This window comes from Hyaena hyaena, unplaced genomic scaffold (assembly GCF_003009895.1).
Source record: "Hyaena hyaena isolate Hyena2069 unplaced genomic scaffold, ASM300989v1 scaffold_29, whole genome shotgun sequence".
Lineage (NCBI taxonomy): Eukaryota > Metazoa > Chordata > Mammalia > Carnivora > Hyaenidae > Hyaena > Hyaena hyaena.
Window position 1 is genome coordinate 617,652 of NW_024080661.1, and position 15,954 is coordinate 633,605.

Here is a 15,954-nt window from a genome sequence, read left to right on the forward strand (position 1 = left end):
CCCATGTTTGTCAAGAGCTCTTTGATCACCCTGTATTCATTTTCTTGATGAACTTGGCTGGAGCATTTCGTTATTGATGCAAGTAAAATTCCTCTCATTCAGCTGTGCCCACCTCATCTTCCCCAGAGAGCTGTGACAGTGGGGACCTGGGATGCCAGCGAGGAAGACGGCCACCACCAGTACTGAAGGCCCGAGGAGGCAGATGCTATATACCTGCCACAGTTGCCCTTTCTTTGGGTAGTGGACACTTCCCTGTACCCTGTATTTCCCTTGTGCCCACCTCCTGGTTCCTGGGTGTGAGTAGACCCACTTTCCTCCAGGTGCCACTCAGCCATTTGCCTTTGTTCCCTCTGCTTATAATACACCCCCCCCCCAATCTAAAGAATTCCTATTCATCCTTTAAGATTCAATTTGGGTCACCACTTTGGTGACTCCCTTCTCACTCCTCTTTAGGCAGCTGGTGACTCTATCCCGTGTCCCCAAAGCACTTTGTACATGCTGTTCTGAAACACCTGCAATGTCATGTTATTATGATATGCACACCTGACTCGCCTACTTGACTGTGGCCTCCCAGAGGGCAGGAAATGGGTCTCAGTCATCCCTGTAGCATCAGCACTAAGCGCCATACCTGGTGCAGACCTGGAGCTTGGCAAATGTGTGTGGAAAGAATGAATGAAGAAATGGATGAGTGTGGCCCTGGGAGGCACATACTGGGGTGAGAGGGCCCTGGAGAATGTGGGGTCTGTAAGAACCTGAGGTTCATAGTCTTAGGTTTCTGTCCTTGAAGCTCAAGTCTAGGTGCTTTGGCTGGGTGGCCAGCTGACACAGCCGGGTTATCCCCGTGGATGAGGACACAGCAGCTGGCCTGGAACCACGTCACAGCCCCCATGGGCCCCTCACAGAGTCAGGGAAGCAGGGGGCACACGCACAGGTGTGTGGGACCTGCCTGCCCACCGCATGGGCTCTAATATGCCTTTTTCACTCCTCATTCCTGGAAAGGCTGGGCCAGGCCAGGCCAACCTCCCGGGGCCGGCCAGATGCCTTTTGGAAGGAATCAGGTGAGTGCTGTCTTCTCCTCACCAGCCAGGTGCTCACAGGATCACCCCTCTCTTCTCTCTCCAAGACCTATGAATACACCTACCCCCTGGGACTCTAGGGGACTCCTAGGCCCTTCTCTTCCCACCTATATTCTTGTTCAACCCTAGAACCCCTCCCCCCTCCTCCTGCTGTCATCAAACTCTTACCAGAGAGCAGGTCTAGGTTCTGTCCAGCAGCCGGGGCTCAGTCTGTAGGTTGAGAGAGTGACTGTCCCTCACCGGGATGGGCTGCTGCTTTATGCTCTGGAGGCAAGGATGTAGGCTTCCAGGGACCCCGCCTGCCCCAGTGACCCCACCCCTCTCCTGCTCTACTTCCAGGAGAACAGCATCAACCTGTTCCACGTGTGCCCTGCCCCGGGCCCTAGGCCCTGGCCTCCTGAGGGCTGAGGGGGTGGGGAGCTGCCAGGCAGGTGCCAGCGTGGGTGGAGGGAGCCAGACCAGAGAGAGGTGGCCATTGAAGGTTGCCTTAATGGGCTGAGAGGAGAGGAAGGAAGGCACCTTTGGGAGAGGGGCAACAGAGAGGCAGTGGGATGACTGTGTGTGTGCGTGTGCACGTGCACATATGTGCATGTGTGATGAAGGCGGGCATCTCTGTTCTGCCATCATCATGGTCATCAGGAAGCATCTAGGCTTCATGATAAGGCCTTGAGGGCATGATGGAGGGATAAGAAATCCTGTGTGTCCACAGATTCCAGCAGAAAGAGCAGCTGAAAAGTTGTCCTCCATCTTCAGCTTGTCTGTCTGCATATCACTCCCTCCCTCCCCTTGTTTTGGCTGAATACACGTTTCTATGGCACTGCTAGCTGCCTATGTCTGTGTAGGTCTATGGGGATAGACCAGTGGTTTTCTGTTTTTCCGTGTTCAGCGCGTCTGCTCCTCATAAAATATTGTACCCACACTTACACGCACACACATAGGCTGGGGCAGAGTGGAATTAGAGGCAAGGCTAAAGGATATGTCTGCCTTGGGAGTTGTTCTTTTCTTTTTTTAATTTTTAGTTTTTATTTATTTTTGAGAGACGGAGAGACAGAGTGTGACTGGGAGAGAGGCAGAGAGAGAGGAAGACACAGAATCCAAAGCAGGCTCAAGGCTCTGAGCTGTCAGCACAGAGCCCGACATGGGGCTCAAACTCAAGAACCATGAGATCATGGCCTGAGAGATGAAGTTGGACGCTTAACAGACTGAACCACCCAGGTGCCCCTTGGGACTTGTTCTTAAGTCCGTTCCTAGAAGGAATTATAAAAGCAGCTTTATACACATGGTTGGGTTTCTAGACGACAAATCAAGATATTTCCAAGCAAGACTCCTTTAGTGTTAGGACATGAGTCTATGTCTGCATACATATATAACCTGAACACAACTGAGTCTGTATTCAGGCTCTAACTCTGAGGCTCCCCTCCATACCACTCACCGCATAGGAAATGCAGCTTTGAAAACCATGAAGAGAAGTTATATCTTTATTGGAGGTTTTCTTCTTCTTTTAAAAAAAATTGTTAAAGTTAATTTATTTTGTGGGGGAGACAGAGTATGAGTGTGAGCAAGATGGGCAGAGAGACAGGGAGAGAGAGAATCTCAAGCAGGCTCCATATTCTCAGCACAGAACTCGACATGGGGCTCGAACTCATGAACTGTGAGATCATGACCTGAACTGAAATCAGGAGTTGAAAGCTTAACCAACTGAACCACCCAGGTGCCCTGTCTGGAGGTTTTCTTGAGGGACTAGTGATAAATGGGGAGATCAGACCATATCACACTCAGCAAAACTCCCTAAAAAGTGAATTATACCTCTGTCTTCAAAGTCTCATTCCATGTGACAAATGCTCCCAAATCTCTCTGTGTCATAAAACAAAACCTTGGGTCTCTAGTCCCTGCCCCTATCTTCTGGCTCACCTTCCTTCCTGCCTCTCTTGTGGGGCAATCTGGCACTTCCTCCTTTAACAGCTCCAACCCAGGGCTTGGATGTGTGGGAAGGCTGTCATTAGTCATTCGGTCCCTGTCACATGGGTCCATGTGCGCAGAAATAGGTGTATGTGCTGTATTCTTTCCATCTCTACCTGTTTTCCTGGTTCTTCCTGGATTTACATCTCTTCCTTTCTGTAGCTCCTAATTAGTGCATTGATGTGACTGATGCCAGTGCAATTCAGATAGTCCTGGGCTATGCAGTCTCTCATCCTTACTTATTTTTTATTTGTATTTTTTTAAAAGTTTTTTAAAAATATTTATTTTGAGAGAGAGAGATAGAGAGCAAGTGGGAGAGGGGTGGAGAGAGAGGGACACAGGATCCCAAGCAGGCTGTGTGCTGTTAGTGCAGAGCCCAGTGTGGGGCTCGAACTCACAAACCATGAGATCATGACCTGAGCCAAAGTCAAGGGTCGGGTGCTTAACTGACTGAGCCACCCAGAAGCCTCTCTCATCCTTTAGATGGCCCCACTCCCCTCCTTCTCACCGGCACACCACTGCCTCAGCGAGACTTTTGGTGTCTACCCTCTTTCCACTGGCTGAAGGCCAAGGTTTCTAGTCCTGGTCATCCTCCAAAGATTTGGAGAACAGTGATTTCAAGAAGCTACATGTGTATCTGCTATTTCTTTCTTTCTTTCTTTCTTTCTTTCTTTCTTTCTTTCTTTCTTTCTTTCTTTTTCTTTAAATTTATTTCTGAGTGAGAGAGAGAGAGAGCAAGTGAGCAGGAAAGGGTCAGAGAGAGAGGGAGACACAGAATCGGAAGCAGTCTCCAGACTCTGAGCTAGCTGTCAGCACAGACCCCAATGCGGGGCTCGAACCCACCAACCGTGAGATCATGACCTGGGCTGAAGTCAGACGCTAAACCAACTGAGCCACCCAGGCGCCCATCTGCTATTTCTGAGGACCTCAAAAGTCCATGTAGTCAGCTTTCTCTCCTCTGACCTGGAAGTCTTGCTCCTTTCATTTCTCTTGCCCCCCTTCATTCCTTCTGGACTCTACCAGACCTGTACTCGGTCTCCTCATGCCAGTCCATCCCACCTCTCCCTCATGAAACCATCCCTCAAACTCCCTAATGGCATTCCAAGAAGGCAGCTTTGAGGGTTTAAGGCAAAGAGAAGAAATAAGGGCTTGTGGGGTCAAGCAGGTTAAAGATCTTGTGCTTTGGGGATAAAATAGCCATGTTAGGCTTGTTCCTGTGCTGCTCCACCCCCCCCCCCCCTCCATCCAGGATACTTTGTCTTTTGGTTACTTCCCCAGTCCCCCTGCCTCGTAGTCTTAGGGATCAGGCCTCTTCCAGAGGCTCCTTTTCCTCAGAGTCCTGATTAACAATCAGAAGAATCTGGGATATAATTTAAGGTGTGCTGGAAGAGATTTAATTTAGACTAATTTGTAAGAACTCTTTAGGTGAATTAAAAATGACTTACTGAAAACAGGAGGCTGTATGGTGTTTGGTATGGTTTTAGTGGCAGGCTTTGCTCTCTATCTCCCTCTGGTGGTCACTCAAGGGAGGTAATGGCGATAATCCGACCCCCCCCCCCCCCCCCCCCCCCCCCAATGTGGGCGCCAAGCTTCTGATTTCAGTGTAGTTGTCAGGAGATGGGGATCAGGGAAGGGAGCTGGCCTAGGGGAGGAAGTCATCTGTTCTCTGGGACCCATAGACCCCTGAATGTCTCTTTGACCCATAGAGTGCATTGCAGACACAGACATTGGGACACATTGTTATTTCCTTACCCATTTCCTTTTTATTATTGTTGCTTTTCTCCTCAAGAAGGGGCCAAAGAGGACAGAGATGTGTAGGCTAGTGGAGTTCAGAAGGGTGGAAGGTACTGATTATGGCAAAAATGGGAAGAAGCTGGCACAGACCTCTGAGTAGAAAGAGGTGAAAGGGCTAGGGAGGAAGATAGGCTGGAATAGAGGCGTAACTCTGGTAGAGGGGCAGGAAGAACATGCCTTAAGGGCATTGCATTTTATATTTCCTATGGGAGGCTGGAAGTTTTGGAGTGTAGATTGCAGATTGGGAGCTATACTTCCATAAATTCTCCTTTCTGAACAAAGTAAAACCCCCATAATCCTTTTGTATCCCCTAAAATACTTTGAGGTTTTTTCCCCAAATTCCCAAATTGGCTTTTTTAAAAAAATTTTTTAAATTTATTTCTGAGAGAGAGAGAGAGAGAGCGTGAGCAGGGGAGGATCACAGAGAGAGAGTGAGGCACAGACTCTGAAGCAGGCTCCAGGCTCTGAGCTGGCTGTCATCACAGAGCCTGAGGCGGGGCTCGAACCCATGAACCGTGAGATCATGACCTGACCTCAAGTCAGACACTTAACCAACTGAGACACCCAGGTGCCCCCCAAATTGGCTTTGAAGCCCAAGACACCTCCAGACTCTTGGCTGAGTAGACACTGTTCAGGGTTTTGTGACACTTCCTCAACCCAAAGTTGTGCTGGAGAACTAAAAACGTATGTCAGACTTGACGGTGTCAGCCCTCACTGTCCGCAGTCCTCTGTTGCCAACCCCTCTATGAGGTTGGTTTGGGCAAGGAGGCCACTGCCAGCCTCCCAGCCTAATCCAGGGATGCCTCCTCTGTCAGCTGATCCCCCCCAGTGCCCCAGCTCTTCATGAGCCCTGAAGCTGCAGCTGGAGCAGGTGTTGGAGCTCCTGTTCACTTTGGGGCTGACGAAAGAGAAGCTCTCCTTGGCTGTGATTGCTAGGCTCCTCCTGATAGAACAGAGGCCCCCAGATCCTTGTAAAAGATACTGGGTGCCAGATGGAGCCTTTGAAGGTCTGCCTCCAAGAGAACTTGGAGCTGAAATGCCTCTCCATTTCACCAGCTCCCCTGGGTCTATGCAAAGCCCTACACTCCCCGACCAGGGCTAGGGGAAAGCCAGATGTTATTGGCCAGCACTTGAAAGACAGAGGCATGGAGAGCACAAGGCATTGGTGACAAGGCATTGTGGTCTCTGGTATAGAAAGGTCCATCCCCTGGTATGTCAAGGCTGCAGAGTCCCACCAGGGCCTGGATCATCTTCAGCTTTGACCAGGAAATCCCTGAGCAGTTTGAAGTGAGGGCAGAAGACCCCTACCACTCCCTAGAAAAAATTCTAGTCCAGGGTGGTCTCCGTCTACACAATAGAGAATAAATGTCACGGGATGATTTAGATTTTGGGAACCACCAGCGTCAGAGGTGGTCTGCAGTAAAATTTTAAATTCCAGCCCCTGACCCCACCTTTGACTCCCTCTGCCCATTAGTGCTAGAGTTGAGCAAAAATGGGCACAGATTAAGACTCTGGAGACTGAGTTCCACAGAGAGCTCTGCTAGGAGCCTGCTGTGTGGCCCCAGAGAAGTACCTTCCTCTCTCTGGGCAAGGGAGATTATTGCTGACTGAGGGCGCGGAGCTGCATGAGCTTCTGGATCTCTTCTAGTGCTCAAACTCCATTTTACCCTAGTTGTTACCCTTCACACCTGTCCTGCAATCCCCAGGCCCCTCACCAGCTCTGTCTGTAGGAAAGGAATTCTTTCTGCACAGACATAGGCAGCAGCTGCTGGTGTTCCTTGCTCAGCCCTGCAGAGGGTAAAGGAGTGGAGATGGTGTGAGAGGAGATGATGTTCTCTCTCCCTCTCTTGGTGGGTAGGAGATTGTAAGGGAGCTCTGGGAGCTGGGAGGTAACTGTGTGTGTGTGTGTGTGTGTGTGTGTTGGCTGGTGCAGCAGATTCACTTTTTCCCTTTCAGGAGAGGATGAGAGAAGATCCCTATAAGAGTTTTTTATTCCACTTTCTCCCTTTATTTGGGGAAAAATGAGTGGAGGGTAGGTGGGCTTGCGCCTTTTGCCTTTTCCTTGGGAGAAGGGAATGACAGAGGTTGGACCCTGATTCATCTGTGTATAGCTTGGTGCCAGAGTCAACTTCATGGGCATGCAACCTATCAAGTCATACACGACCCCAGCCTGGTTTAATGCTCTCCTCTTGTCATCTTGAAGAATAATTCTTTTTTTTTTTTAATTATTAAAGCTTATTTATTTATTTTGAGAGAGAGCACAAGTGGGAGAGGAGCAGAGAGAGAGCGAGAGAGAGAATCCCAAGCAGGCCCGGAGCTGTCAATATAAGCCTGATGCGGGGCTCAAACTGACCAATCAGGAGACCATGACCTGTGCCGAAATCAAGAATCGGAGGCTTAACCAACTGAGCCACCCAGGCACCCTTTGAATAATAATTCTTAATAATTTTAAGCAAGAACTCCTCTAGTTTTCATTCTGCACTGAGACCTGTAAATTATGTTGCAGGTCCGGCTTGGTACCACTGGGTCTAAGCCAGGAGGCCTGTCAGTCACATGAGGGAGGGACCCCAACCCCACTCCCGCCTTTCAGCGGAGCTCCTAGCAGGTAGAGGATGTATGTATGCCAGTATGGTGTTAAGTTGACAAGCGGTCTCCTGCAGTCATTCAGAGGATTGAGACGCCGGCCCTGCCCCTCGGACTCCCAGAATCTCGGGGTCACTAAGATCCAGGGCCCCATCCATATGGCAGAGAGCATGGGAAGTGATTAGCTAGATACTCCTACAGTTGGAAAGACCGAGAAGTCCCCAAGGAGGGAGACAGTTCTCCCCGCTCAGAGAAAAGACTCTCAGGGCAGGGTCCCAGTCTCTTCCTCAGCGTAAAGAAGCCTCGCTTCACGTGCGCTGAGATCTCCCTGGAGAAGCAGGCGGTCCACCCCATCCAGCCCGCACGGCCCCCAGCCTCCCTTTAGCCCTGCCCTGGCGACCAAGCCACGCCCCTACGATCTTAAGCCCCGCGCCGCCCCCATCTACGAGGCCCACAAGTGCCTCGCCCCCGGGGCTCACAGTCTAGCTTCACCAGTCCAGCCCCCTCCGGATCTTCCTTGTCACCCCGCCCCCGGCCTCCTAAACAGTGATCGCCCCGCACAGGCCCCGCCCCCACCCCATCCCCGGCCGGGCTCCCGCCGGGTCCCCCTACGGGTTTCAACGCCAGCCGCTCCTCCTCCACCTCAGCTCTCAGCCCCTGATACTTCGTGTGCTCCCGGCTCAGGCCAGGAACATGGTGGTGACCAGGACCCAGCCTCGATGTGACTTCACTCAGTGGGTCCCCAGTCCCCTAGGCACAGAGACCCCCCCCCCTTGCTCAGGTACCCTTCCCCAGGGGAAGGTGATCAGGGCTTGTCTGATGTGGGGTGCCCGGGAGCTCAGCTGCTTACACCAGCTTCCAGTAGGCACTAGGATCCTGCAGAGGGCAGAGGGACACACCCCGTCACTACGAGTGGCTGCGATAGAGCAGTTCCACGGAGGGTTGGGGGACAGCTGAAGACAGGGCAACCAGAGGGTGGCGCAGGGAGGGAAAGCCCAGCTGCGACCGGGAAGCCTGAGTGCGTCACTGGACTTTTCTGAGGTAGTTTCCCAAACACTCTGAGGTGGGGATTGCAAACGCCATGCAGACTGCCTTTCAGGATTCCAGTGAGACAATAGATGGAAACGTCCTTAGAAAAGAGAGGAGGGGGATTGTAAACGATGAGGATGCTGTTATTAGGGGAACTGGGTGAGAGGCAGGTATGGAGGACAGAGGGTAGGTTACCCCAACAGTGGGCAGGGATGCAGGGGGGAGTCCAGGGCTGTGGGAGGGGAGAAGAGGGGCAAGTGTGTGCTGGATGGGGGTGGGGCAGAGGAAGCATCTTGGAGATTGACAGCTTTGAGCCCCCCACAGCCGTGCGGAGGGGGATGGAATGCTCCCTCCAGCCTTGCCTGCTTTCTCTAGGGTGGCTTCCTCCAGCTTCTCCCCAGCCTCGGCCATCGTGAACATACAGGTTCTCTTCATGCTCCCAAAGTTTCTTTAGATCTTGTGGTGAGTGGAGTGGGGCTGGCCCTGAGTGGGTGGGGCCTTCTTCCTAGCCAGGCCCAGCTCCCTCACTTGCACCCCTGGATCCACCTTGTTTTTCCCTATCCCTCCCTTGTCCCTTCTCCTTAGAAGGGTGTGTGTGTGTGTGTGGTCCATCCCAGAGGGACAGGGGTCCTGAGATTCTAGTCCTGTAAGTTCTTCCTTGACTCCTTGTATGGCCTTGGGCAAGTCACCACCCCTCTCTGAAGATCACTGCCAGCCCTGACAGCTGGTGCTGGTCTGGTGGGGACACACCCCTCGGTGCCACCTCCCCTCACCTCAGCCTGCTTCCTTACATCAATTCGCAGTGTTTTCTTGGTTCTAGGGGACAGACATGCTCTTGTGTTTGTTCCTACACATCCCTTGCAGGAAACTTCCTTAATGGTCTGACTCTGCATGATAAATTGTCCCCGACCCCAAAAGCGAAGGAGAATTGAGGGCTGACTTCAGACATTCAGTTGAGCATGGGGTCTCAAGTTTTTTGTTTTTTGTTTTAGCATTCTAGAAGAGGAAGACAGTGATGGCCCTAAGTGCAGAAATGAGTGTTGTGACCGGGAGTAGACAAGTTAGACTCCAGGGACTTGGAGGTGTGTGGGTGTGTGGTAGCAGTAGACACGAGATGAGGACAGAGAGACAAGAACTGAGAAGTACCATGATGTGCTAACTCGAAGTACTGGAGACTTCCTTCATCCATCTTCATTCATCCAAAGGGCTGCTGTGTCCAAGAGACATGGGCTTAAACCTTGGTGTTTGTTTTCAATGCCCCTCTGGGTTCACATGATCCCTGTGTCTGCTGCTGTCACCTAGGCTGCCATCACTAACCTGTCAGGTCCCCGAGGGTGGATACCATGGCTTCTTATCTTCGTATCGGCAGTGCCTGGCATGTAGTAGTCACTCAATAAACGTTTGTCGAATGCATGAGTGGGCTTGTGTTGGCATCTGTTTTGGGAGCTCAAGGCCACGCTCTGCTTTGTTTTCTGCTTTTCTGGTTTGGGGGAACCGTCCCTCCTAGGCGGTGAGATTGCTGGTGACAAAGACCTAGCAAGATGAGGGAAAGCTGTTTGTCGTTGCAACTCCTTCTAGTCTAATGGGGGAGGCACAGCCCTCCGTTTGGAATAAACTGTCGGGTTGCTTCTGGTTTTGATGCTGATATGCCCTCCCCTCTATACGAAAGCTCAGACTTGAAATGTCTGCACGTGAGCCCAAGACAGGAAGGGTGGGGACTGCACCCCACCCATTGCTCCTTAACTGCCTCCCTCAGCTCCTGAGTACTCGGTCTGCTCCCTGTTCACTTCCTTTTATAGATAACGAGGCTTTGTAGATGCTCAGATCTCTGTGTCTGGGGTAGGTCTTGGTCTCCCCAGCTTCAGGGCTCCCCGGAGAGAAAGGACCGTATATCTTCCATAAGTCTGGGAGTTCCCCGAGAGTTAGGTTCCTGTCTCACCCCCTCAGACTGAGAGCTTCCTCAGGGCGGCACCAGGCTTCTGCTCCACACGGCAGGGAGAAATTGGTGGTGGAGGACTCCTCTTCTCCCACCCCTACATACAGCCCGCTGGCTCCAGGCTGCTGCATGTGGATGCCAAGCTGGGGCCTGTCCCAGACAGGGTTCTTCTGGACCAGGTGTGTGGCTGGGCTCTCTTGGCACCTGGCAGTTTTGTTTCTGGCTCCTGCACACCCCAGTAGGAGAGTTTGATCTTGAAGGAGTGCGTCTGTACCAGCCGGAAGTGTGAGAACCAGACAGCAAAAATGAAACCAGCCAGCTGCCTGCTTGGTGTCTCAGAACATGGGTCCTATGATCCTTGGTCCCTGGTGGAGATAAGGATGGGAGAGAAACCAGTTATCTTACCCCTTCCTGCCTGCCCAGGGGACAAGCACAACCCAGAGGCCAGGGTGCAGAGGGCAGGGCTTAGGAGTTGAGCGACTGTTGCTCCAGGAGGGAGCATCTCTGAGTCTGCGGAGGCCCCGCTCTGTCCAGTGTCCTGTAATACGCTGAGCTGAAGCTATAGCTTCTGATGCCCCCCTCCCACCAATTTCCAACTCACGGACCCCAACTAACCGGGGTGAAGGGGTTTCTCCCTAGGCAGAGGAGCCACTGAAGCATCTCCTCTGCCACCTCTTCTGCCCTACTTGCCCCCCCCCACCGCTTCCTCTCCTGCCCTAGAACCCAAGAGGAAAAGGAATTTGAGCCAGAAGGGGCCATGGGGATAACTACTAGATGACACTTACAATCCAGGGCTCTAGGACCCCTCCTGACTGGGTTCCAGGCAAAGTTTCCCTCCCTGGATCCTTTCCCATCTGAGCTCAACTCTGGGAATCGGGGTTAGGTGTCTGGGCAGGGGAACCGACTCTCTGCGGATCTTTAAGATGCCGTTTCTGCTGCTTAGGATGACAGGAAGTCAATTGAGGCTCCAGGGATGGACACAGATAATAGAGACTTGGGGCCCCACCTGTCCTCCAGGCTCCTACCCCCCATAGGCCTACATAGTCTGTTTCCCAGGATCCAGTGAGATGCGTCCCAGCCTGATTCCAGGAGTGGGTGGGCGAGCAGACAGTGGCAGGGGAGAAACTGATGAAGGGTATGATAGGGTTTGGGCCAAGATTCCAAGGGCCCGGCCAGGGTGTGGCTGGGGTGGAGGTCAAACTGCAGCCTGAAACTCCCCACACCCTAGTTCTTTCCCTATCCCTGAGCATCCCCGGAAGTGGGGAGGCCCAGGTCTCCTGAGAAAAGCAGATGGGGGGGGGGGGAAGTCTCAGGTTTTTTGGAGATGAGTCAAGTTGAGGCTTCCTGGGTGATATGACGGAGCTCAGCCCTGAAGTGGTGGAAGGAGCCTCAGAGATGGCAAGAGAAGGGGTGGGGATGCTGGAAAGGAGGCAGGGAAGTCAGGGTGGGCCAGAGGGGCTGGGGAGGTAGTGGGTTCCTCTTTGTCTTTTCTTGAGCGGCTTCTCCATCTGCCCCAGACTCTGCCCCAAGCTGGGTGGAACCCTGGCTCAGTAGTTCTTATCTTCAGCTTCTGTTGGAGTTTCCATGAGATTCCCCAAAGCAGCAGTTTACTCCTTGGAGGTTGCATGGGTAGCATCCCGCATGGGGGCAAGGGAGGGGGTGCGTTGACCCCTCTGGTCCCTTGAGAAGAACATTTGGTGATAAGGATATCTCATATGACTCCCCTTCTTCAGGCAACTCCTCCGCCCCAGGAGTTCTTCCATTAACTTTGAGCACATCCAGGTTCTCTGTACCCCCTGCTCAGATTCCCAATGAGAGAAACGAGAGATTGCCAAGAGGGTAACAGCTCTTTCCCTTTGCTTCCTATGTCCCGGTCGATCACTGGTGCCTGGACCTTGCCCTCCTTCCCTCCTCCCTGTTCACCTTCCCCCTGGCCTCCTCCCATCCTCCATTCTGGTTCCATTATCATTAATTCATAGGCCCTGGCATCCCTAGCAGATAGACTCCGGTGTCAGGAACTGGGAGGTAGGAGGGGAGAGAGGAGTTGGCATCCAACCCAGCAGGAGCACTCACCCCCAAAGTGGTGGCAGAGGCCGTGGTAAAGGGCTCAGCACTCTCCCACTCCTCTTTGTCCGGCCACATGCACCCAATGAAATGAACAATAAGGAAGAGATCAGAAGCATTAGTAAAAGTGACTTTATTGACTTGTCCCGTGATATTCTGGAGGTGGGAGACCTCCTCATCCCTATCTCCCTCCAACTCTTCATGACCCATCTTCAGCTCAGACATAGAGGAGACCACTCTTCCCCCTGAGGGAAAGGGTTCAGAAAGCCCATCAGTGTATAAAGAAGAGAGCAGGAAGATAGAGAGTCTCTGGAAAAGGAAGCAGAGGCCTCTCAGCCAGGAGGCACCCAGTAGAAGGCACAGGGAGAGGAGCCTGGGGCCCCGAGAGAGGCAGGAAGTAAGGGGGGAGCCTCTCCGTAGATAGAAGAGAGCAGGAGCTCACACAGTCCTTCTCAATCTATCTGCACCTCAGTTTCTGATTTCCCCTCCAGCTTGGCCCACCATCTCCTTGCCCCTCTTTGCACCCTCTTTTCCAACCCCCAGGTAGGTCTTATTGGTGCCCATACTTACCAAGTTGTTTGCATCTTTGACTCTGTCTACTGCTTTTTCGCTAGGGTCCTCCCTCTTCTGCCCAAAGCCCTTCTCGTTCTCTTTTTTTTTTTTTTTTTTTTTTAATTTCTGAGAGATAGAGACAGTGTGATCAGGGGAGGGTCAGAGAGAGAGGGAGATACAGAATCCAAAGGAGGCTCCAGGCTCTGAGCCAGCTGTCAGCACAGAGGCCGACGCGGGGCTCGAACCCACTAACCGTGAGATCATGACCTGAGCTGAAGTCAGATGCTCAACCAACTGAGCCACCCAGGCACCCCTCATTCTTAAAATGTCAGTTCAGACATCCACACAGTGAGGTCTGAGATCACCTCAGCCAGGTAGAGGCTTCTTCCTCCGTGTTCCCACAGCCGCCTGCACCCACCTCTGAGTTGGTGCGCGTACCACCTACCATCATTCTCTGTTCTGTTGCCAACCCCCACCCCCACCCACCGTGGACTCAGGAGCTTAGAGTCTCTGAGTCTAGCACAATTCAGGCATAGTAGGCACCAAAACCTCCAGGCCTCAAAGGTGGTGTTTGTTGAGAGGGAGAGAGATCAGGTGTTTAGGGGAGAGAGAGGAGGAAGGGGGGAGGAATTTGGGGGATGCGATGGGGCTGCAGAGAAGGCAGTGTTAGAGGAAAAGAGAGGGCACAGCAGTAGGAGTGGGGCATGGGGCTGGAGGCGCGGCCCTGGTCCTCAGACCACTGTGCTGAGGGTAGAGGAGTCCTCAGAGCGCACGGGCACCACGGGGGCCTGCTTGAGGGGACGTCGGGTCTCATCCCGGTTCTGCCACATGTAGTGGGCCAGGTAAGCCACCACGAGCACCAGCCAGCCCCCCATGGTGACCAGCAGGGCCACATCAGTGCTCCGCTGGGCCCCGCCCCGCCCCGTCCCACACAGCTCTTCCTCCCCTGCCAGAGTCAGGAACTGCTGCCCCACGAAGTCTGGTCGGGCCCCTGGGCCACACACGATGCCTGTTCCAGTGTCCGGAGCCAGCCTCACCTGCCTGAGCACCTCCTGGAGGGCACAGTCACAGCGCCATGGGTTGGCGGACAGATTCACTTGGACCTGCAGGCCCACGAAGGCCTCCACAGGCACCGAGGCCAGCTGGTTGGCAGAAAGGTCGAGGTGGCGCAGAGTGCCTGCCAGGCCCTGGAAAGCAGCCCCTGAGAGGTGGGCAAGGACATTATGGGACAGATCCAGCTCCTCCAGGACAGGCAGGTGCCGGAAGGCTCCAGCTGGCACTGATGCCAGCCGGTTGGCATCCAGGTAGAGCTTGCGGGTGTCATTGGGAATGCCGGCGGGCACAGCACTCAGGCCTGCCTGGCTGCAGCGGAATGTCCTCTCACCAGCTTCTTCTGCCACGTAGCAGCCCTGAGGAGGTACCCAGGGGCTGGGCACAGTGCCACCTGTGCCTAGCGCCAGCAGCAGAGACAGGAGGTGACCGGCTTGTAGGAGCATGGCCAAAGATGGGCATAGTCCTGGAGTGCAGTAGGATCTGGGGAAGAAAAGCCCCCACAAGGAAGAATGAGTCAAAAAAATTCCATTCCCCACTGCCAGCTCTCTCTTCCGGAGGTCCTCCGTGGGGATCTCTGTGGGCCGGGGCCTTCCTTTCAGGGTTCTCTCAGGCCTGGGTGACTTCAGCTTTTTCTTTGGGGTTTAAGGCTCCTTTTTCAGGCCCTCTGGGTAAAAGATTCCCTGGGCCTGAGATTTTTCTAGCGTCTCTTTGATGCTGGAGGGCTAATCTATGGTCTCCTTGATCACTCTGCGTCTGGGGGCTTCTAAGGCTCTACTTCTGCCCATGTACTAATCTCCCTTATAGGAATAATGTCTTTTTCTGCCAACCTACCTGGGTGGCTGCCAGGTGGGCCCTCTAGGCAGCGGAGGGCCAGGTTGGCACCAGGGTGAAGGAGACAAGGAAGACAGATCAGCGATCGACGTCAGGGCGTTCAGCTAGGCTAGGTGACTAAGGCCTGCTTTCTGTGCCCATCTCCCCCTTTTCCTGGAGCGCCCGACCCCCTGTCTGCCCCAGCTTTGTCCTCTCCACCCGGCTCTTCCTCCCTTTTCCCCTCCCTTCTCCTCTCAACCTCTCACCCCTGTTTGTGGGAGAGTCTTCTCCTGTGTGTCCTCTCCCCGGAAGTAGTCTCCCTGCTGCCTGGCTCTGGAGAACCGCTTCCTCCTCTAGAAGCCCTGTTTGTTCGTAGCTGCTGGAAGTTGGGGGCCGGGCCCCAAGAGTGTTGAGTTTCCTGGCATGTGACTCCGGGCCCCAGGTGTCAGATAGCTGAGCCATGGCCTGGCCAGGTGATGCCAAGACAGGGCAGATCCTGGACCCTGATGAACTCTGCCATGGGGAGACCAGGCCCCAATTCCTTTCTCCCTCTCAGGCTCCCTTCCCAAGGCCTTGACATTGCTGTCTTCTGTCCCTCTTCTCCCAGCTGGGGCTGAGACTCTGCCTCCCAGATCCTCTGCCTCTCGCCCAGAGCCTGAGCCAGCAGAAGGATCCCTGCTTGGCAGGCCCGGGGGTCAGAATTGGGGTGGGCCCCATCTCACACCCGTTGCCTCCAGCAGTCGTCTCCCCCAGTTCGGCCCCTCCCCTGCTCTCCTTTTCTGTCCTACTGTGCCCTGTGCCACCTTCTTCCACAGTGAACAAACTTCCCTCAGCCTTTTCTTTGGAAAACTTGTCTCTCTCCGGGGGACCTCATCTCCTGGCTCCTCCCAGGGTGTCCAATGTTCTTGGCTGCTTGGCAGGCCTCCCTGGCTTAGTTTGTTCTCTGCACGGTTGGTAGATGGCCCCCTCCAGAGTTGGAAAGGGCTCTTCAAGGCGTCTGAAGTCAGACGGTCACCTACAAGTTTTCCTGCTGGTTGTTTCGGGTTGGAGCTGACTCCAGTTGTCTCTGTTTGCTGGAGCCCTGGGCCCCCAAGTTGG

General features: G+C 53.6%; 1 protein-coding gene across 1 annotated transcript; it reads right to left on the reverse strand.

The window, feature by feature from the left end:
* Positions 1-13,724: 13,724 nt before the first annotated feature.
* Positions 13,725-15,318, reverse strand: LRRC3C (leucine rich repeat containing 3C). Its single transcript, XM_039227782.1, has 2 exons — positions 15,199-15,318; positions 13,725-14,678 (listed from the first exon to the last, which is right to left on the reverse strand). The coding sequence occupies exons 1-2, from the start codon at positions 15,316-15,318 to the stop codon at positions 13,725-13,727; spliced, it is 1,074 nt and encodes a 357-aa protein (XP_039083713.1).
* Between the last annotated feature and the right edge of the window lie 636 nt (positions 15,319-15,954).

Excerpts from the sequence above, each read along its gene's own strand:
- LRRC3C (XM_039227782.1), bottom strand. The coding sequence starts at position 15,318 with ATGGCTCAGCTATCTGACACCTGGGGCCCGGAGTCACATGCCAGGAAA. Across the intron at positions 14,679-15,198 it reads GGCTTCTAGAGGAGGAAGCG|AAAAAGCTGAAGTCACCCAG; the intron begins GTTCTCCAGAGC and ends TAAACCCCAAAG.